Source organism: Maylandia zebra, linkage group LG7, assembly GCF_041146795.1.
Source record: "Maylandia zebra isolate NMK-2024a linkage group LG7, Mzebra_GT3a, whole genome shotgun sequence".
Taxonomy (NCBI): domain Eukaryota; kingdom Metazoa; phylum Chordata; class Actinopteri; order Cichliformes; family Cichlidae; genus Maylandia; species Maylandia zebra.
In genome coordinates this window covers 48057112-48081518 of record NC_135173.1, presented here as the reverse complement: position 1 = coordinate 48081518, position 24407 = coordinate 48057112, and the positions used below count along the sequence as shown (strand labels likewise).

Here is a 24407-nt window from a genome sequence, read left to right as displayed (position 1 = left end):
CTGTATGCATAAATATGTGACTTGACAGCAAATACATATCATAACAAGCTCTGTGACTCAGAAACAAGACTTATTCTTTTGTTTAATAAATTAAAAACTAGTATAAATGCACCCGCATTCCTCCAAAACACATACAAACACTTGACTATAGTGTAAATTATACATGCATGCATGTGTGTGTGTGCGCGCGCGTGCGTGTGTGTGATATAACATGTTCATGATGTGATTTCGCATGCTTTCGACTGACGTCTGTGTTAAATATGTTAGCATCTTTTACAGCGCTGTTACGTTTGTATATTTTTAGCCTCACCTCTGTCCTGTGGGGTTGTAGATCTCATTGCTTTGGCAGCCACTTATTGTGATGGGGTCAAAAGACTGGAAGGAACGCAGGGCTACGCCGGAGATGGCCACGAGGTGAGAGGAAAACATCACCAGGATAGCCTTGGTGTGGTAAAAGGCCACTGACAGGTCATGACTCACTGGGATGACCAAAGGGTTTGTGCGACAGCTTAGACGCCACTCACCTGTGGAGAGGATATTGGGGCCGAGAGCAGAAGACAAAACATTGTGCATTGACGTCGAGATAGGGAAGGTAGGGGACAGAAGCAGATGTTAACCAACCTCAAAGATCAAAAAGAAGAGGAGGCCTACAAAGGAGCTGGTGATGAAAAGCTGATACCGTGTTCTAACTGAGACATAGCCAATCAAGTTACAAAACAAAGGGATGAAAGCAACACATGCTTAAGGGGGCGGCGTTCTAAATGACGTATGCTTTCATCATTTCACTTAGACTGATACAGAGGTAAGTAGTAGTTTGAAAACACATTAAGATAATTCTCACCTAGGCTATGGATCCCCTCTTTGGTGTCCACCAGTTGAACAGTAATATTACATTGTGTCTGATCAATGAAGCCAGTCCCATCAGCAGCCAAGTGTATAATTACTGCTGCTGCCACCATGGGATGAGAAAAGTGGGCCTGAATAAAGGGAAAAGCACAAAGTTAAGTAAAATTAGTCACATGTTTGTGTTTGTGTGTACAACTAGATTTATCCTAATTTGTTTAGTATCTAATACACAGATACTTTCCCAATCCAGGCGTCTAATGCTGATTACTCTCTAAAGCTTTGTCAGTATCAGTACAGCAGTTTGACATTATTACAAAGAACACTCAACCCAAAAGCGCAATTTTCAGGTGTCATCTGAACTATATTTCATGGATATTGGTGTTACCTTGAGCCAGTATGTATAATATCCCCAGGCTGAATCAGCCACTCGACAGGGGAACCATGCGTACTGCGACACTCCATCAGATAGATCAAACACCTTGGATTGACATGTCTGGAGAAATACAAGTGACAAAGAAAGGAGAATGAACAATTTTGTACAAATCCTTTTGTTAAAATGTTCTTCTTTTTTTAAACAAATGAGACCAAATTTCTCACAGAAGAAAAACTGTCAAGAAAGTTTTTAAAAAGCACACACATATAAGGAGCTGGTCTCCAACCACTTGCAGTCAGTTGCCATGTTTAAAGAAACTTTGGTGTCTCAATATGGCAATGAAAGACAGAGTCAGTCTGCTATCAGTTTGCAGTTGAAAGACACTAAAAAAGCTTGCTTTTATTTAGGGATATAATCAGAATACAACCATCTGGCAACCAGTTAAGTCCAGTTCCCAAGGAGATGCATCGTGAACTAGTTGCACAGAATGAGTCAGGCTGTTTGCAGTGTGTTGGCAATCTGTCTGCATTTATAAATGAGAAGGCACTTATTTACAAACCTGTCTGAGACAGACTGCTGTCACTTTGAGTTTGACTGTGATTGTTTAGAGGCAGGTTGCCTCCCACCAGGCGACCTGTGCAATCACGTTGCAATGTGATCTCCCAGAGGTTAAAGCTGTTTCATTGTCAACCTCTGGGAAATCATTTTGTCGCTGAATGTGAAAAAAGTTCAGTATAATCACAACTGGTGATTTTTCCTGCTCGCAAGAAGGTAGCTGTTGTATTCTTACTCTACTGTGACTAAGCCATAAGTGGAGGGTTTGGTGGACTTTGGCATCTTTTCTCTGCTTTCTGGAGAAAATGTGATTCTGTTGGCTTATTTGAGTAATGACCTTCAGCTTGCAAAGGGGCAGAATGTAGTCAAGTGTAGAGCAGTTAAGAGCAGAAATAGCATTTCCAAAGGTGACGCCATCTACCTCAGACAGAAAAGTGTGGAGTATCTATTCCAAATTTGGAATTTGTTGGTGCCCCAAGTGGAGAAGTATCTCCAGGGCCTTATCCATGAGTATTTACAGATGACTGTACATATCCACTGTTTTCCTTCTCACCTCACCTCACTGTACATGTTAGTGATGATTTGAACAAAAATTCTGATTGATTATTCCATTAGACCCAGTCCAGTTAGGTCTTTGCTGGATTTTTTTCCTATTTCTTATGAACATCAGACACTGTTCAGATGCAGTAGATTGTATTTTCTAGGCCTGTTACCACGTTTGTCCTACACTTGTCCAGTTTCCTCAGATTTTGTAGGGACACACTGCACAACGTGCTGAGATTAGTTTTCATTTGATAGGGAATCACTTGTAAGTTCTCTTGCAACAAGCTGCTAGTGTTTAAAGACACAATCTGAAAACGGATTCTTTGATAAGCTATCTGTGTAGACACAACACTGATTCATCCCTTGAGCTGGATATCTTTTTTAAATGCTTGAATCATTCACTGGTCAATGCTTGTTCAACAAAGAAACATTCCCCTGAAATTGGTCAGTAGCCAATGTCTAAAGAAAAGGTTCGAAAGACTTTCAGAAAGCCTGGAGAACTATTGCTCAAGACCACTTTAAAACAATTACAAGAAAGTCTACCTCCTAATATATTTCCTTTACATTGATGGGTGACTCAGTATTTTTCTCAGTACTGTATATAGAATGTGCAAGCATCTCGACCCTTACAGTGTCAATTCCTATCAGCTACTGTTATCAGGGATGATTCCTGAAAAGCTTGTTCACTGTGCTGTGACCCCTACTTTTCCACCACCGTCACTGTTTGTGTACTGTTTGGAATGACGTGCAACTGACGTGCATTGTGTGCAGGACTGTTTGTTTTTGTCAACAAACCCAGCATCCTGTTGTGACACATGCTCCACACCCCCCTCCACTTTTTCTGTCTTTGATTCTTTTTATACTTGTCTCTGTTTTATGTTCTCAGCATGCCCACTCTGTCATGCCGCGCACATCCGCTAGAAGCCCTCAGAGAGTATTTGAAATTTTATGTAGCACTTTAATTTGTGACTTGTGTTGCAGAAATTACTCACTCAAAAAAAAGTGCAGAAAAAGACAGTTACTCTGTTTTATTTTTCAGTTTAAATTATGTATCTGTTACCTTTATAAAAGTAAAAAGAAAATTATGGGCAGAAATCAGTGCCATCAGAAACTGAATTTGAATAAGTTAAATTTGAATTGCTCGGTTGAATCTGAATTGGAACTTGAATAAATGCCTTTAAAAACTGAATATGACTTAGCCTAATTTGAAATTCAATTTATTGGTTTGAAAATGATCATCACTAAATTAAAATTGAATTTTATATTTTGAAAATGAATTTATTTGCTTTGAAACCGTATTTTATCCTTTAAAAGTTTAGCTCTCGAATAAGTTCAGATTCACTTCTCACCATTCAGTTTCAGTTCTACAATTCAATTTCAGTTCCAAAATTCAGTATTTTGGGACTTACATCCGGTTCCGGTTCAAGAGTAATCGAGCCCAGATTAATAGAACTACGTTTTACTAGCGGACCGAAAGTGTTACTGACAGTAATCTACGCGTCTTGAGCTGAATTAAGACTTCAGAAGTCATTCGTCATGTCGAATGACCAGCGGATAAACTCTCAGGTTGGTAATAAATGTATTACATGTAATTCAATCCGAGCATTTCAAATTTAACTTATTCAAATTCAGTTTCTGATGGCACAGATTTCTGCCCATTGGACTGTACCATCTGCTGCAGTACTTGTTGCTCTTCTTGTTGCAGAACATAGTTTTTTTGGACACTGGCTGTATGTTTGTGGTTGTTGTCATGTTGAAAAATAAATCTGGGACTAATCAGTTGCCTTCTTCATGGCATTATGTTATGGATAATAATAAAATGTATCTGGTTAACCAAAGTGATTTGTACAATAATGAGGCTCAGCTTAATATATACTATTTATCATGCCAGGATCGTCCAGGTACACAGAGGTAAAAGAAAAACTATAACATTCCTCGTTTCTTTTCTTTTCTTTCTTTTCTTCTTTACCTTATCTGCTTTGAAGTGTGGCTGTATACAATGACTGCAAATACATTTGATTTCTGAAAGTCAGCAAACAGATCTGAATAATGAACAGCTAGTATTGTGTGGGGTTATACATTACATGACTGCAGAATCACATATATTATATGTCATATAATATATCATATAATATTACTGTTGTGCATTTGGTAACATAATAAAAAATCTCTAACCTCTGGGAGTTCAGAAAAGTGCATTAATTTACCTCATTAGCTTTGGCAGTATCGCGAGCCATGTCTAAGTGATATGGAGAAAAATAAATAGGAGAAACGGTAAAAGACTATTAAGTGGTAGATAAACAGATAATGAGAAGAGAGGACACATACCCAAGGGCAGTGAGTTTCACTTGCTGCCCTGAGCTAGTGAAATAAGACACTAGTAACATGAGACTTTTGCTACTGTAAGATCCTGCCACTGTGGAAAACTGTCCAGAGCAGCTATCTGTCCATATATCTGTCCCCTGGATCTGTTGACGTGACCTTTCCGATTAGAGCTGAAGCGGCAGAAATGAGAAATGCAGGTGACAAAACCTAAGATAAGTTGCCATGACGGTATGGGACTACTTGGAAGCAATCATGATGATCTTCAGGTTTTTTGAAAACAGTTACGAGAAAATTTGCTGAATGGTTTGCTGAAAGTTTGCTGAATGCAAAAAATAGGGTGTGAATTTATACCTCACATACCGCCAAACAATGGAGGGAAATAGTTGTTTGATTCACCACTGAATTTGTAAATGTGCTCACACAGAAAACAGTTCCTAACTTTTATAGTAGTTTTATTTTTATGGAAAGAGAAAGAATAGCAACCGAATATCAAGAAAAAACAAATGACATAAAACCCCAAAAAGTTGATTCTGTTCATCCATATGTAGAGTTTTCAATGGGAGAAACGTTTCGTCACTCCTCCAAGTCACCCCAACCTTATAAACATTACATGAAACTGCCACCACTGTGAGGATTATATATGTCCGTTAATAACATAAAAATTATAAACTCATTTGCATGTCATTGAGTGAAACAATTATTTGATCCCCAAGCAAAACATGACTTAGTACCAGTTGGAGATCCTGTTCCTAGCTGCTCAGCAGGTTTGTCAGTAGGGATTTTGTGTTCTTGGTGACGGTGGTTCCAACTGCCTTCAGATCATTGACAAGCTGCTCCTGTGTAGTTTTGGGCTGATCCACCACCTTTTTCTTTATCATCCTCACGCCATGACACAAGACCCCCAGACCAAGGGTGGTTGCTGGTCATTTTGTATTTCTTCCATTTCCAAATAGCTGCACCAACAGCCATTACCGAGCTTCCTGATGGTCTTCCTGACATCCTTTGGCAGATCTTTGGTGTTGTCTGTCTTCATTGAAATTGATTTGGGTGTGCTATATATATATATATATATATATATATATATATATATATATATATATATATAACGAGGTGAGATCAGTAGTATCTGTAATTTATTGTAACAGTGCCTGTGATTGATTGATTGATTGATCAGTTGCAATCTATATGCCACATGGACACATAGTGGAAGAAAGAAATTTGGCTGGGTTGTGGAGGATCAAACACTTTTTTCACTCAGTGACATGCAAATCAATATAAAACTTTTAAGTAATGTGTTTTTTTTCTGTATATATGGTTGATATCCTGTTTTCATTAAAATATAACTACCATAAAAATATGAGTTTTCATTTCTTTGGAACTGAGCAAACTTACAAATTCAGCAGGGGATCAGATAATTACTTTTTCCACTGTACAGTGGTCTGCTAATTTGCTGCGGGCCTGTTTCCATTACTAACTCTTCAGTGACAGCGGATGACAAAACCTTTTATATGTATAAGCCACGTACTTGTTTATGTAAACACACATATCACTCCCTAGACACTCCTGATTCTCCTGTATTTCCCCACCCTCAAGAAAACAACCCTACCTATCACAACAACAGAAGGCAATTCACCCCCCATGTGTGAGTCAGCTATATTAAATACCAGGTTATGTTGTCATTGTTTTTTAATTTTTTTCAAATTACAATTAGGTCCATAGGTTTGTAGACAAATACATATTTTACAACCAGCCATCATTAGGCTGAAAAAACGAAATGAACCTATGAGAGAGATCATAAAATTTCTTAGGACTGACCAAATCTACAACCTTGTACATATTTTAAAATAATGAATAAACGCACGGGTCAGCTTAGGAACATCAAATAGCCTTGATGACCACAGATGACAAATGAAGTGAACTATTGCAGAAGTCTTTCTTTGTTAAAGAAAAGCCACTTCACAATCTCAAACAAACTCAAGAAAACTATTGAGGAGGGACTCACTTTCATGAATGTCAATGTAGCGGGTTTAAAACCACTGGTTACCCTCAAGAAGAAGATTCAACTTTGCCAGATAATCTATATCTTGCAAAATATTAAAAAGAGCCTGCTCAGTTTTTAAATCTGGGGAATTTAAACCTACATCAACTTGTATCAGAATGATGAGAAGTGAAAAGCATGGGGAGAAAGAAAAACAGCTCATGATCTAAATCACACCACAGCAACTGATCCCCAACAAATAAACTGATATTATTTACAGGGACAGGAATAAATGTATTCTCAAGAGTAAGTACCCAAGGGAGGCAAAAGGAAGGGTGGTAGGACAGAGGGATGGGAATCTGCAGATTCAGAATATATAGTTATTTATACATGAAGCCAACTTCCACCAACTAAGCAAGGTGCTGCTTCACTAACATCTGCAATACACCTCTGCATGACTTACTCTAGTATTGAAAATGTTATTGACAAATTAAAGTTAGCTTCTCTTGTCATTCCCTTTTAAAAAAAATTCTTAATATTCTGTCTGCCAAAGAAGAAAGATATTAAAAGAAAACCTTTAGTTTTAATCCATCAGCTGAGTACAATAAGACCAAATTAAAAGGGATACTGCTTAATCAGTCTGCTCCTAATATTGTATGTAGTAAATCAGGATAGGATTTGAGTGTGGAAATGCAAATGGTATTAGTGTCACATACATAATTTACTAGCTGTTTATAAGATGCAGTCCTCTGGATCCTTAAACACAAAGATCTAGTTGACATTATTTTCCTTCAAAACCTCAATCATCAATTTCAAATTTAATGCATGTAAATGGAGATTGTTATTTGAGAAAGTCACATGCTTAAATGTCATTCTGAAACTATACAAACTGTTGCTTTTCTTGAATAAATAGCAACACTGGAGATGAGTTCAAGTCCTTAACATCAAAATACAAACGCACACATACACATGGTTACACACATGTCTTAATATTTACCAGCTGGCTAGTCAGACTGGCAGACAACAGAACTGCAGACACAAACTGGTGTTTGTAAATCACCACTTTGGATAAAAGGAGAGCTAAGTGACTTAAGCCAAGGGGAAACCAAAGCAGATAAATGTGATGAGAATGAGAGAGTTCAACTATCAGACTCATTACTCTAAAAATACTGTGTGCAATGAAAACAAAATCGACTAAAGTCATAAAGCGCTCTATAAACAGTAGGAAATGGAGAGAGGGTCTCTTAGCAAAGGTACAGTAATGATGATAACAATAACGGCTCTAATAGCATAATATAACAACAACAAGCCTTTCCGCTGGTGCCAGGGAGACGTTAGATCACCTCTGTGCACAAAACACTTAACCATATACACATACAAATATATATATCTGCTCATACGCAAACAAACACATCACACGGTATATACAGTCTAAAGATGTTGAAACCTACAGATTTTTAAAAATATATAAATAATAAAAAACTATTAAAAATGCCTTGAATGCAGTTCAATAAATCTCATAGAAAATCCTACAGCTATGAGTTATATGTTCTTGCAAGATTTATATCACATTTTTAGAAGGCCCTGCAAAGCTCTTTTCCATATCTTTCAAAAATTGGAGAATGTCCCAAGAGCGTTCAGGACTTTCCTGAAACTCTAGTCTCCTTTCTTTCCATTCTGCATTAAACAAAGCATAACAGTGAATCTACAGGGGGTTCAAATGCAATCCAATTTAGTTCAGTTTTATTTACATAGCTCAACACTGTAACAATAGTCAGCTCAAGGACCTTCACATTGAAATGTTTAATGATCAGTGACTGCCAGTTTTCAAATGTATATGCTATCTTATTATAAATGCTATAAGTGCTAAATCCAGTTGTCAGATGTTAAATTACTGTATTAGCTAACATTTCTAATTAATATCTTGGACAGATCATTTGTGGTCGAAGTGAACTAAACCTTTCATATATAGGTATTAAAGGTTTAGTTATTGATATTAGTACATACATCTTAAACTATCTTTTAACACTTTTTTCACATTTGTAGTACAGTAATTCACAAGTTGAGTGGTATGACCACCAACTCAAAAAATGGGGAATATATAAGCACTTATGAGTGTTTACATTAAAATGCATTCAAGGAAAGCAGCGACAAGACCCCTACAACAGAACAGCATCAACAGATTTGACAGTGTGATGCTATGTCTGATACTGAAGTCAGACACAGCATAACAGCACGTGGAAGTGGCTTGTAAAGTGGCTTGCAGGCCAGCACCTGACTTTAAAACTCTATAAAACAAGGTAGTGTCTTAGGCTATGTCCACAAGTAAAAGTTTTTTGTTTTTTTTTAATGGGTTTCTGCTTTCATTTTGAAAATTATCTGCATGGGACCACAATAAACACGATGCCATGACTATGGCAAAGAATATAACCCTAACCATATGGAAATATTGGTCAGTCAGAAGCCTACAATGAAGACACACAGCCCACATTGTGTGGGCCAGATCTGGGCCATACCAGTTTTGCTATGTGGGAGACTGATGTAAAAAAAAAAACAAAAAAACTTTAACACATTAACATTGCTAGACAGCATCTTTGTTTTCCACATGTAAACTCAGAAATGGACTTTCGGCAAATCTTCCCCCTGGAAGGGGTTTACATGTGGATGTATACAAAAAGCTACTTTTATCAGAATATTCATATTGATGTGGACAAGGCTTCAAATTGTTTTGCATTTTTCTATATTTGGAAAAATTTCGGACTCGGATGACATTTTTGGTAAAAGGACTGGTACTTATATAGCACCATTTTACTCAATTCAGCACTTAAAGCATTTTCTACTTCCTCACCCATGCAATCACATATATTCATATAGTGCTTTTATCTATGTATAAGTGCTGTCTAAGATTCACAGAGTCACTCACACTTCAGTGGATGGATCCGGGTTAAGTTGGGGTTCGGTATCTTACCCAAGAATACTTCAGCATGTGGAGTGGAGGAGTCAGGGGTGTATTGACCCTCCAAATTGGTAGATGAGCCACTGCAGCCACAGCCTCACCAAGAGAACTTTTGAAAAAATATATTTAATTACTCACACCGCCTTGTTCTACACTAGTTTGTCTTAGCTTCCTTCCAAAAAGCCCATCCATCCATGTGTATATCCAATTTCTTCACCAGTTATCCGGTTTAGAGTTACTAGGTTACTGGAGCTTCTTCCATCTGTCATGAGGCAAAAGATGTGGTACACAGTGGCCTGATTGCCATTCTGTCACAGGGCCAACACAAACAGACTACCATTCACACTCACATCCATACCTACGACCATTTCAGAATCACCAGTTAACCTAAAATGCATGTTATTGTACTATGAGTATAAACTAGAGTACCCAAAGACATACAGAAATACAGGCAGACACAACATTATGAAGACTCCACAAAGAAGACCCCAGCTGGTCAGCGGATTCAAACCCAGGATCCGTTTCCTGATGCTAACCCCTGCAGCTACTGCACCATCATATCATTGTTTTTTTTATTTTATTTTAAGTCTGCACATTGGAAGCAGAAGTCAGCATCTGTGAGGCATTTGTGACAACAGAGAGAAAGAGAAACAGAGAGAAACTAGTATGCCTTTCCAAGCACCATCCCAGGGTTTACTGGAATGCTGGTGAGAGCCTGGTGTGTGAGGTAATGTCCTGTCACCCATACCTACTGAAGCTCACCGTCCCATTGGTCCAAGGCTAATAATATGTAACTTCCATAGCCTACTGAGAGTGGGGCTGTAAAAGTTAGTAAGTGGTGCAATGATGCAGTGATTGGGTGGTAGGGAGCATAGACCACAAACTAATGTATATGGATTGTTGAGCATACAATGCCAGCAAGTTGAAAACAGATGGGCCTGAGGAGAATGTCCCTCAGTTATAGACCCCTCTGTATAATAAAACTGTGCTAAAACCCTGCATATTAACAGCTTGAAAATGTTATGCGGGGGTCATCAGTGCCATAAAAAAAATCACCATCTTCAATGAGGTTTCCACATGCTGGAACCACAATAATAACTGAAGCTGGAAAAGTAAAAGGGAGGGAAAAAATGCCACCCCAGAGGTTTCTTTTTAATGATACCGCACGCTTATGTCACTGGCACCCTGCCTGATGAGGACTGTGTGGTTTGTGGGGCATGTTGGTGAAAGACACCGTGCCAGATTGGCCTTCCTGAACTGGTGAAAGCAACAGCTCAGCTACTGTATGAACTTCTGTTTTTGTGGGTACTCTATGTGTGTGTGTGTGTGTGTGTGTGTGTGTGTGCATGTGTGTGTTTTAGCTAGTGTAGCAGTTAGAGATGGACCGATCCGATATTACGTATCGGTATCGGTCCGATACTGACCTAAATTACTGGATCGGATATCGGAGAAAAATAAAAAATGTAATCCGATCCGATTAAATATCACGAAAGCACCTCACAAAACTTGCAACACGCCGTAACTCACCTCAGAACGTTAGCACTCGGAGCAGTATGCATCACGTGATAGAGCGGCTGTGGCATGCGGGACCTGTCAGTGGTCTGGATAGCATTTGGAGCTTCGCTAGCAACCCGGCATTTCATCTCCGACAAAGTTATCCCCGAGAGAAGTAAAGCAAGTGTGTAAGTCCATCTCTGAATGTTTGTAAAGCATTCCTGCGTTAAGCTTAACAAACGACTGCCTCTTCTTGCTGCTACTTCAATCATGAAACTGCTTAATGATCAGCTGATCGGCTTCTTTGTTTTTGGCCCACTTTGCACCAGAAAGAGGAAACCAGCGGCTGAACAACAGCAGCACCTTTAAGCTTGATCAGCTGTTGTTAGAATTTATTTAATATTACTTTCTACTCCAGGATCTTTTTCTACCTAGCTGACGCTGGTAACTGTGCAGGGGCGGATCTAGCAAAGTTTAGCCAGGGGGGCCGATAGGGCATTAACAGGGAAAAGGGGGCACAAAGAAATACTTTTCTTTCTTATTCTCATTTAAAATGTCTAGCTTTTAATAAATAATTATCTGACACCCAAAGTTTTAATTTGATGTAAAAGGAATAGAAGTCAATTACTGTATATAGTAACTATTAAGTCTAATATACCCTAGTAAGCTATAGTACTTTTTCCTTTAGGAAGGTACCATCTGTGCAGTCTGCAATTTTGTTGAAGAAAGATGTTGAATCTATTTAATATTTCTTGAAAAATAATTGATTTCTGTGCATTTTTTTTCACACTGCATCAAATTAAGGTTGATTACGTTGATTAACCCTTTAGAGCCGATCGGAGCGGGAACGCTCTGTTATGCGTAACTATTTTTAAATCCCAGTAGCACTGCAACCACGTAAGCTAGCGCAAAAATTTTTTTTGCATATGAAACCGGAGGAGTTGTACTTACATCTGATGCCATCAGCTTGTCCTAGGTCACGGTTTCCTTCCACATAAAGCTTTGCAAAAACTGCATAAAAAGCGCTTGCAGGAACAAAAACATAATATTCCAGAAACACGCTTTACCGATCTGATCAGCTGTTCAAAACACTTCCTACGTTGGAATAGACGTCAGCGCGAACTTTTGCATTTCCGCCATTACCTGCCCGAAACCGGAAGTGACGTCATTTTCGCGGAAATGTAGTCTTTTTTGCGATCAGGGCCTCAGGGCCTATACTGCTCTTTTTAAAAGTTATCTTTGACTTTATGACTTTCTGTGTCGTTTCTGGGATGCTTAGGACACATATTGCACTGCTGGAAATAGTTTATTTTGATGCATATGCTGCTTTTTTGCAAATTTGCAGTATAATATTTATTTTCGTTTTTCCTGCAGTGTATAAAAATTGGTGTATTTCAAAAATAAAACTATGAAGACACTCAAAATAAATTTCCTGTGGTGGGAAACTATTTTGTGCAACTTTTTTGTATTTACAGTTTTGAGGGATAAGACTCTTAAATTTCTCTAACTACAAATATATGTTAAAAAATCAAAAACGATTTTCAATTTTTTTTGTAGTTTATTGCACTTTTTTGCAATTTATGTAATTACTATGCACTTAATGAATACATATTATTAAAATCTGGGCTATAATGGTTGTATTGATGTAGAGCAACTTGAAATGCTCCCAAAAATGGCTCCACAGCATGTAAAAATATAATATAAGCTCTGGCGGACTTCTATGGTAGGTCTTAAAGGGTTAAGCATCATGAGGTGGAGCGTGAGGGGTGGTTCCCTATTTTTTATTTATTTATTTTTGTTGTTGCTGGGAGTTGGAACCCTATTAGTTAGGTTGCTTAATATTTACGCTAAGTACTCTTTAAAATACCAGAATAGGGAGGATGGTGTAGGTTTAAGTTTATTAGATTGATCAGTATTGCTGAACTATGAAATTTTTTTTTTGCATACAGGTATAACAGAATAGCTTTAGTGTAGTTGTTGTTTTAAACTTGAGTGTGAACTTGTACAAAATGCAGCAAGATATTTTAAAAAACAGTTTTGTTGATTAAAAAACACTATATCGGATTCATATCGGTATCGGCAGATATCCAAATTTATGGTATCGGTATCGGACATAAAAAAGTGGTATCGTGCCATCTCTAGTAGCAGTAGGTGTAAGTTTGCCAGTGTATTTGTTTGCATGTATATGAAGAGGAAGGAATATGTAAACATGTATGTATGCGCTGCAGTAGCCTGTATACAGTATGCATGTATCCTCCACTTAAGTGCACAAACACATGCTGCATGCTTTTTTTGGGAGGACAGAACGGGGCCAGTTATTGTTTCCTGGTTTTACTAGACAGAATTAAGTTCTTTTACAGTGCCTCCTTCTCCCTCTTGCTTCCCTCTAAAGCATTTACGCAAAGATGAATGTGGTAGGGGTTATTTAATCCAAACCTCGTCCACATATGTTTGTTTTACATCTTTCTCAAGATGGGCGAACTTTGTATATAAGCAGCTTCTTGCAACATGAGATGTAAAATGTTATCCCTTCTGGTGCTTATGTATAATTAAGATTAGTGTTCTCAAGAGGTTCCTGGGAGTTGCATCAGAGATTACCTGGGCAGCAGCACTCTCTGAAGAAATCACCTGGTTTGCCTTTTTTTAAGCTGAAAGTCGAAATGCACCTACACAAACACAAAGTTATTTGCACACATGTACACGAAGACAGGGAAGCTGTACACATGAATGGAGGCACACTTGGGTACACACACACACACACACACACACACACACACACACACACACACACACGCACAGACAAAGGTCAGTTGCTAGGGCCAATTCTCAGCTCCATTTCCCCTAGAGCAAGTAGAGCTGGCTCACCATATTCCACAGTGTGGTAGCGGGGGAACATTATGTTCTGTTCCACAAAGAGAGCAGTAGTACATTTAAGGCCCCTATGGACCTGCCCTATAATTCTGATATGGAGTCGGCACTATGTGTGCGTGTGTATGTGGTGTGTGTGTGTGTTTGCCGAGGTGTTTCTGTCTTGTCTCTGAATCATTTACATAAGCTTGAAGTTATGTCATTGTACAGGTATACTATATTTGATGTCTACAAATGTTGCATTAGGTTCACAATATGACAACACACACACACACACACACACAACTATTCAACCTGGCTAAAAAGTTAATAGCAACAATAATGATAATAATGACATTTTTATGTTTTATTTTGCCATTAGTGTTAACTTCATGCACTTTCTAGTGGTATTTTGATTGGATTGAACTATTCTTTTGAGGACATTTTAATGTGGGAATGGCCAGTAAGAGTGGTGTTGGACCATTTTCAGCTTTCAAAAGAATTGTTTTTATTCGTTTATGTATTTTCTTTTGAATGCAGTATGACTTTTGGCTGAGTTAATTTCCAGATTATTTTACCCCCATTTATAACCTTAAACCCCATCTGTCATTTGTCATTTGAGTTTCTGCCACCTTACATTATTTCATCTGTAATTTAGGCAATTATCTTCATATATCATTTCCTTCATTTTTAATGTAACCACTCTTTCATTCAAATCCAAAAAGCCTCTACAATAGTACATAACTAAACAGGGTAGTGCAAGAATTCAAAGACTTTATCACCGAAAACAAAACGTGTATCAGTCAGATAAATATCACATTTGCATTGTATAAGGAGGAGCACAGGCCACTAAACTGCTGTATTTTATTCAAACTGGTAGATTGTGTTAATGACTCTTTGCACCATTCATTTTCGTGTTGAAGAATTACTCCTAGTGGTTCCATGTTGGAGCGTCATTCATCTTTCTCTTTGGTTTTGCACTGGTGTATGAAGATGATTATGATACAGCAAAAGTATACAATATATCTGTATACACCTCCTAAACACAAAAACACACACACACACACACACCGTCTCTCTCTTAGACCAGTGCACAGCATTTGAGAATCGTGCAGATATGCGATATCTTTCTCTTTCTGCTCAAGTGCCGTCTTGTGCTGTTGCTGCTTCCTTGCATCCATAAAGATACCAATCACTGTTGCCCGCCTTGCTCTCTCTCCCACAGAATCAACACAGTCTTTAGACATCAAACAGACCTGATACACAAAGCCAATACAGCAGTTGTTTACTAGATCTGAAGGAAATGATGTGCTATCTACTTCCCCTACCCCCAACAGCAACAAATACCCATAAACACACAGAGTTCATTACACTTTAGGATTGTCCTGAATAAGAGGCATGCACTACAGTTTGGGATTTGGGTTTATCAAGTTAACTTAACTAAAAAAAACAACTTAAGATTTAACCCTGGGTTTTCTGTATTACAGAGGCGGCTCGCTTCTTACCAGATTGGATAGCCATGGTAATTTATGCAGACCAACCCCGCTCCAGAGTTGCTTATGTTTGAGCTTAGAGACGTATTCTCAGGAGCGTAGGGTCACCAGATCCATCAGATCTCAGTGCAAGAATACAAAGAGGGTCTGAAAATTGTTGTTCTTTGTCGTTCCTGATGAGCATCAGTAAGACATGTTGTTTTTAGACAGCAAATAATTACCTGAAATGGAGCACCTTATTTATAATTATTTTTTTATAGAGAGTTTATAATTTTCTGTCTTTCATATTTATACTTTGAGTAACTTTAACAAATCAGTCTCTCCATTTGAGATTAATTAAGGATACTGATTCTAAAAGCCTTGATAAACAATCCTAGAACATTAATTTTATTATACAGCATAACTAGAATTCATTAGTAAAAATACAGGTATAACAGTGTATTTTATATTTATACTGTTATACTTGTGAACATAATTTGATTGCAGGCTCAGACTATTTCTGAACCCTGTTTATTTATTTAAGTTATTTACTTGCTCTTATTTACTCAGGTATTACACCACTGGTATAAGACCTGAATAACAACTGTAATCTGAGTGATTTGCCCATCTCTTTACAGTACAGTTGTGATATTGACAAGTCTGTCAGCTTGCATTGTCGTTATTTTTTCTGTCTTTCTTTCTTAGCTTCACACAGCCTGGGCTATACTTATATTTTGCCACTTTTCTGGTGTTACTGACAAAAACACTTAAACTGAATGCTTTTCATGTTAAACTGCAACATTGCGTTTTTCCTATTATGCACACTCACGGTGCTAATTTGTCCGCAGCAGCTGTCTTGCTTTTAGCTTTTATGTGTTTGATCTCTTGATACTTTTTTTTCTCCTTTGTAAAACCAGCCACTCTGCTCACTTTAGACATATCCATGTTTCTGATTGATTATATATTGCCTGTGCCATCCATTTCATTTGAACACACACTCAAGTTGACCACCTTTCACCACTCTTGTTATGTCCTCGGTATGCTGAATTAATTGACAAAGAATTGAAATGAATTTTCAAAGACTTATTTGACCATTAAAAAGGCATGACCTTGCATTACTTTATACAACAAAACCTTAATGAATGCAGCTAGCACAGGATTACTTGCACAGTGTTTTTGGAAAGAACAGTGGAGACGGATGACGCATAAGACAACTGGTGAAGTCACCCCATGTGTGTTTATACACCACTACTGTATTTAATCATTAGCGATTATTAAACTCTGTCTCTTGATTTGCCTTTTCTCCTGTCTCTCTCTGTTCTTATTACTTTCCCCTCACTGCCAAGTGTCCACAGGAGATGGCTCTCCATCCCTGCACCTGGTTCTGCTGAAAGTTTCTTCCTGTTAAAAGCGAGGTTTTCCTTCCCACTCTCACCAAGTGTTTGCTTATACAGGGTTGTGTTGTTGGTCAATGTTGGGGTTTCTCTTTAATATTATAGGGTCTTTACTTTACAATTTTCCAATACAAAGTGCCGTAATGCAACTGTTGTTGTGAATTGGTGCTATATAAATCAAATTGAATTCCACTGAATTGAGATGTTTAGATGTCTCGTTGTGTCCCTGGACTCTGTAGTGCTTTTCTTTGCATACTCCTTTTTAACTTAACCTCTTTCTGGGCCTCAGTTTGCAACTTTTCTCACTTTCACACATAAACACACACACACACAGACCAGTACACCAAGAGGCATGGTACATATTATGGGATAAATGCTAGTGGTTAACCAGACACTAACTCCAGCAGAGAAGTTATTTTGGCTTTGTGTCATGGTAATGGCATTGTCTCCAGAGTGTGGTTGACTGAGATCAAAATGTTATCCTAAATAGAAGGTCCGCAACAGGAAGGGAAGGCTGCTGTTGTATCTCTATTTGTGATCAGGTCGTGCATAAGAATCTTTCTACTTATTTGAGAGAAACCCAACTTCAGTGTGGTGTACAACGAAGTGTACAAAGATTGGATGAATGAAAAAGAGAGTAAGTGTTTAGTGGCCACTGTAGCTTATATTATTATTCACGGTCAATGAATGCTCTTCGTACTTGTTTCTTAAAAAGACATGTATCCTTTAGTGACTTCAAAAAGCAAGAAAAATAAAAATAAATTAGAAAAAAAACAATTTTAAGCTCTTACAACTAGACATGAGTAGCAACAAGCGCATTTACAAACCCAGTTCCAAAAAAAGTTGGGACGCTGTATGAAATATAAATGCAATGATTTGCAAATCTCTTAAAACCATATTTTATTTACAATAGAAGACAGAAAACATAGTAAATGTTTAAACTGAGAAGTTTTACCACTTTATTAGAAAATGTTAGCTAAATTTGTTGGCAGCAACACATTTCAAAAAACTTAAGACAGGGTGTTGTTTACCACTATGTAGCACCCCCGCTCCTTTTAACAACACTCTGTAAACATCTGGGGACTGAGAAGACCAGCTGCTGGACTCAGAGAGGAATGTTGTCCTGTTGTTATCTGATATTGGATTCTAGTTGCTCAAAAGTCTTGGGTCATTTTTTGAGGTGGGGGCTTCTCCCATGATTCAATTCCAGCCAGAGACAGAAATCGTCTTTAGTACTACTTACTTTTTCAGTTTTTGTTCCCCTGTCCCAATTTATGTTTTTCAGACATTACAAGAGAGCCAGGTGATGTCACATTCAAACTGAGCAAATATTTTTCATGAAATTGTAAAATGACTCTGTTTAAATGCTAAATATGTCCTATTATGAATAAAATATGGGTTTACGAGATTAGCAAATCACTGTTTTTATTTGCATCTGTGTAAGCGAGGTAACTTTAGCCATTTCTACTAGTTGGAATAGTTTAAATCCTCTTAACTTTCACTGGAATTTATTTTTAAAGGGCATTAAAGTTTCCTTTCAGGCACAGTATTGAACCCAGATACACTGTGACTCACCTCCATATGTGTCAGTTTACAGTGTAATAGTAGATTCAGATAAAGCAAACAATGACTGGCCTAACATCTTCTCTTGTTTTTCTGTCTCTCAAGAGAAAGGAAAACAAATTGACACAGTTTCCAGCACTTCGAAAACCTTTTTGATCATGCCCTTAAAGTTCAGATTTGAAAATTGTTATGTGCACATTTGCAATTTGCAAACTTATGCTTAAAGCAAAGAAATTCTTTAGTAAAACTGACCCAGCCTTCATCTTGATGATTACAACTGGTGACTATAGTTGGCTCCGTGACCCAGTGATCAAACAGCAGTGTTCACTGGAATAGCCTATAAGCTTTTAATGAAAACAAGACATATCACACCAGGAACACTATCAGTAACATGCTATTATTGGTCCACACCGTCAGGGCTGCAGACATTAACATCCTGGTATGTCCAAAACTGAACATTTTGGCTGAAAGAACCTGCACTGTAGCACGTGTTATGGTCTACCATGTAACAGCAAAAAGAAGTTTTCTTGACCACACAAACACAATTGTGGCTCACCACTTGCCTTGCTCAGCAGATCTGACTCCCTGTAACATCACTCTGTTCTACAAAATGAAGGCTCATTGCCTTTCAGAAATAATTACAACGTAATGGGAGTGCTAGAACTACTACAGGAAGGAGTCAACCTTTAGTGTAATGGTAAAATTGAATTCATAGAACTGATTTGCAATTGTTTAACTTTTCACATTGATCACCATCATCTTAAAGCTACCTGGAACTTGGCAGAACTACCACAACTGTTTTTTGACTAAAAAGGCTTTCCAAGGCACTCAGGAAAGTTCGAAACTAGAAGATAAGGAATTAGATCCAGATGCCTGAAGAATGACTAATGCACTCTATGATAAATTGTTGTTTGCCATTAAGGACAATTACGAGCAAAAACAGCAATTAAAATACCAAATGGCTGGACACTGGCGAAAGTTCCTTCGAAATAGGTAAAATCTTCAAAGTCAGTGTTTTGCAACTGGTGACTGCGTTGCATTACGTGTTGTTCTAACATGGTCACATTTAAACTGTATGAACAAAGACAGACCTACTGCCTGGTCTTCATCTTCACAACCAGTCTTTACATGCTTCATCTGAGGCATGAGCCTCCAGTGCAGTCAGCAATGCCACACACACGTTCAATTGCACAGCTGTTTAGGAGAACAGCCTGGAGAGGATTTTAACTCAGTTATTGGAAGCCAAGATATGTTATCTTTCTTTTTTGTTCAACCCCTATTTGCAATCATATATTTTAACTGTTACTGCACTTATGCTTAAAGCCAGAAGAACACAGAATAATCAGTTTCATTTAAAGTTAAAATACAATTTGAGAAAATTTTGATGTGTTGAAAAGTTGAAAAATAAATCAATTTACATAAACACTGGTGATTTGAATATATATGATTTTCAGCTCATTGTATAAATAAGACTATGTGAGGGAGAGATGGACAGAGCAGAGACAGACAGCGACAAGATCGTTGTGTTTTGTTAACCTGTGTTTGCATATTTTCCACACATGCATAGGCGCTTGCATTTCAGTGGCCTTATAATGAGGTGATGTCATCACATATAACAGTTTGTTCTTCACAGTAGAAGTGTTTTTTGAATGAACAATGTGTCCTTCACAGTAGAAATCCTTCCTCTATGGTTATATGGACATGTTCCACTGGTGTCTCGTTTCCCTCAGAAAGTAAAACAGCTGCAATGTTGTTGGTTGGAACAAACTCGTTTTTTTTGTTTTGTTTTGTTTTTTAATACTCAAACAGAGGTTGTGCAATACAAATATCAAATGCATTAACTGTCAGTTAAGTGATGGTTAATCTCCTATCCCTGTTTGAGCAAGGCACCTTAACACAGCTGTTCAGGAAAAACTAGTTCATTGGCTTTGTAAAAATGCATCATCAGCAGTAGGAACAAGCTCTACCAACAACACACACTTCCAGCATTATACACCTCAGAAGAGACAGCACAGTTTGTGTAGAGGTGTAAAGTCTTTCAGGACAAAGCAAAGTGTAAAGTATATTTATCACTATAGCATTTAACAATAAAGTGATGTCACCAATGCAACTTACCTACTAGCTGAATGTTTTTTGTGAGAAAATGACAGAATAATTACCTCAAAAAATAAAATATGGCTTAAAAAAAGAGAGAACATACATCAACAACATGTCTTATCTTTCATCATCCATATTAGGGGAAGGGGATTAAGTAGGATTGAGGCTAATGCATTTGTGTGTGTCCGAAGCTTTGTGTGTGTGTGCTTGTATCACTTATGTTGTGAGGACACATGTCTGTATGCACACACTGTAAGGACCGACCTCCGTTTAGGGGGGACAAGCCCCCATAAAGTAAATCATTCTATTTAGGTAGTCAGCCCCTTTCCTGCCTCTAAAGAAACACATCAAGGCAGCAAGCAGCCTTAAGTAAAGCTTTGTATGCTTCTTCTATAAGCATTACTCCAGTGAGAGCAGAAAACCTGTACATGCAATTTGGGAGACATCTAATTAAAAGTCCCGATATTACCAATTAGCTGCCAAAAAAAGCTATTTCGCTTTTTTTTTTTTTTTTTTTTAAGTGTTGCAGAGTCTTCTGCACTGTGTGAATTTAACAGTGTGAATAAGGAAGCAACAGTCATAAGAATCATAGATTCAAAGACCTCTTTTTTATGATTGATTGCATGATACAATATTTATAATCTTAATATATTTAAAATATATGTTAACCTCTGGTGTGACAAATTAAGTTAAGCAATTTTGTTAAATGATGGTAACTTTAACTGGTATTGGTAGGAGAAGACAGGTCTGGCCTTACCTTAGTCACAGCGGGATATCCAGCAGCAACTTCACCAGAACAATAGGGCTTTTCTTCATGGGAAACTTCAATAGAGGAAGCCCACTGGTCCAGGAAACCACTGGGGGTATAGAGGCCACAGTCTCTCACACCTGTCTCTCGCTCAAAATCCTCGCATACCCCATCACCGTCATAGTAGTAGCACATGCTTGGCTCCTCTGCATTTGAAAACACAACACACTTCAAATAAGTTATCTGTACGATAAAAATAACTTCTTAAACAGAAGGACTGAGTGCATCAAAGATATCAGCGTGGTTCATCTTAAACATATCTCTCACCGCCACCCATCTCTCTTGTTGAGCATGTCCTCATTTGGAATGAGTAGAGAAAGGAGATCAGATAAAGGCAAGAGATGAATGTAAGGGATAAAAGGAGTAAGAATCAAATTATAAGGCGTATATAGATGTATAAGGGCAGAAGGGGCAAAAAATATTAAGAAAGAATAAAAGAGAAAGAGAGCAAAACAGACAAGCACAGAAAGCGGAGGGGGTGGAGTGGGGTAAGGTCAATGGGTAGAGTAAGATACAGCAGTATTTTTTCCAGACATCCCACCCGGAGTTTGGGGCTGGAACTGAAAGCTTATGGAGTGGAGGAGAGGGGAACTGAGCAGGGAGGTTTGCCTGGGCCTCACTGGTCTCAAGTCTCAGCTAAAGCAGCATCAGCCGGTGGGGTTCCAGTTGGGGGGAAAGGCGGCACTCTGTGCCAAGTTGGCCAGGGCCTTCTCCTCGAAATTCCACCCATCTACAGCACAGCCAAAAGCTCAAGTCAGTTCTGTGCTCTGGCAATGGTAAAACGAGGGGCTACTGAGGGGGCATATAGAATAAGTCTCCTGCCACTCACTCAGCAGCAACAGAGGCGAGGAAGAAGGGGAGCAGTAAGACTGAGACAAGAGGAAGTTCAAACAGTGATTGTGAATGGTAGAGGAATAATAGGTAGAATGTGAGCTAAAGAGACAAGGAATAGAATGAAAAAAAGGTCAGAAGGGGTGTGCTTTAGTATTAGAGTTTGATAGAAATTAAACTTAGTTAGATTAAATTAAAAAAAAGATTGTGACTGGGTGCCTTTGAGATTTTTTTTAAATTATTATTCTGATTGTGGGCACAAACAGACAAAGAAAAGAGTGAAATCTGACTTAAAATCCAACTGGATTGTAACAGCAGGTGGGTTTGTATGCAAAGAACTTGTGATTATCATCAGTTCCAGATTTAAACCAGCTGAATCATGATAGCCTATTAAAGCTCCTCCAGATTGTAACATCCTAGACCTGTTGTATACTTACTGTTAATTGTCCATCCAACTCGTTGACAAGCAGGCACTTGCTTGCACATACAGACAGATGGACAGAAGGTCCCTTCATTATAGTCTCAGATTTCTGTGTAAAACCTCAGCAGTGTTGAACACACACAAACATACACACACTTGCAAGCATCCCAGAGCACTGCAGTTGGTGGAAAAACAGCACAGCCAGTTCAGTCATCCAGCAATCTGACAGGGATTAAGTGGCCACGTCACAGAGGGTTACACATGTGTATCCATGTACTGTACATACACAGAATCACAAGAGTGGAAGAAATATGATTATCAGCTACTGGGACCCAGAACAAAAAGTCATTCATCTATTTATAAAATTTAAAAAAAACAAATTATAAAAGGAGATGTCTCTCTTTCAACTATGTTAAAAAAAAGACCCAACATTTCTCTATTTAAAAGTTATGATTTCTAGTTTTTTTTTCTTTATACAAGAGGTTGGAGTGATTATGATATCTCCTGGTGTTTTATTTGTTTGGAATAGGCATTGAGTACTTGAAGTACACCCAGACGATGTGTCAAATCCTTTCATTCACAAAGTGAGTCTTGTTTAAATGTCTGCAGTCTCTTTTTATTGTGAAATAATGAGGCATGGGAATCCAAACAGATAATAATAATGTGAATTTTTTTTTAAAGCGTTAATACTTTACTAGAAATCCTACCTTTATAAAATTGTGTGTGTTTATGTCCCGTTTGCCAATTAAAACAAGTTTATTTGTGATCACTAATGAAACAGTTTATTGTTTTTTTTTTGTTTTTTTTGTTTTTTTTAACTTTTCTTGCACAAGGAATTATTTCAAGACTATTAAATGGTTATGCATACGCTGCTATATCATCCTATCATACTGAAATCAGAGCTATGGACAGAGCATCAGATAGCAGCAGAGCATTTTCAAGACTTACCAACACAATTGAAGAATGGCTCTTTCTTGCACTGACTAGAACAGCCATCCCCATTCATAAAGTTCATATCGTCACATTCCTCTCCTTTGGAACTAAAAGAGCAGGAGACAAGTGCTTAGAATACACACAGATATATATATATATATACATACATATACAGGGCTGCACGTAAGTGGTTCACCAGTGCGCATTTGCTGTCAAAATAAAAGACGCACACCAGATAAGAAGTTGGAAGGCGCGTTTGAGTACATAAGATGTTCTGGAGGAGGACAGACATTTGTTCAGAAGATGTCGAAGAAGCAAGCTCCATAAGCAATTACTTTGGTGTTCCTCCACTTTAAAAGAAGGTCGTATTCCCAGAAATTCCGAGAAATTCTGAGAAGTACTGAACAAATGTCTGTCCTCCTCCAGAACATCACTGGTGGACCACTTATATGCAGCCCTGTGTATGTATATATATATATATATATATATATATATATATATATATATATATATATATATATATATATATGTATATATACATACATACATACATACATACATGAGCGAGACAGATAAATATGAAGGCATGCTGGCTCGGACGTCGCCCGGATCAACAAGGTCCGCGTCAGGTGTTGAGGAACCAGGGCACCCTGACGAAAAGTGGGCTACTGGAACAAGAAGGCATCGGTGGGCAAGAGACGAAAACAGGGCGTTGTTGGAATGCTACTACGCAAGTAACCCCGGCGGAAGGGGCTACATGAATAGGATGAGGGACCTATGGATTCTTCGATACCCAACATCCACAATGACGGCGAAACAACTAGTAGCTCAGTGTTTCAACATTCGAAAGAAGGGACTGCTCTCACAGCTAGAGATTGACGAGGTACAACACAAATGCTACGGCAAGGAGGAGTCAGGACGCCAGGTCAGGGGGGGCGATATCATCACCCCCACCCGAGATTGGGTACATA

The 24407-nt window shown here is 38.1% G+C and overlaps 1 protein-coding gene across 1 annotated transcript in view; it reads right to left on the bottom strand.

Annotated features, from left to right (window-relative positions):
- pappaa (pregnancy-associated plasma protein A, pappalysin 1a) overlaps positions 1 to 24407 on the bottom strand; it is a 105183-nt gene that overhangs the window by 38881 nt on the left and 41895 nt on the right. Inside the window, exons 9-13 of the mRNA XM_014409760.4 lie at positions 23452 to 23543; positions 21201 to 21397; positions 1232 to 1339; positions 842 to 977; positions 311 to 524 (exon numbers count right to left, since the gene is read on the bottom strand). Of these exons, the coding sequence (XP_014265246.2) occupies positions 311 to 524; positions 842 to 977; positions 1232 to 1339; positions 21201 to 21397; positions 23452 to 23543 (747 nt within the window). The remainder of the gene's footprint in view (positions 1 to 310; positions 525 to 841; positions 978 to 1231; positions 1340 to 21200; positions 21398 to 23451; positions 23544 to 24407) is intronic.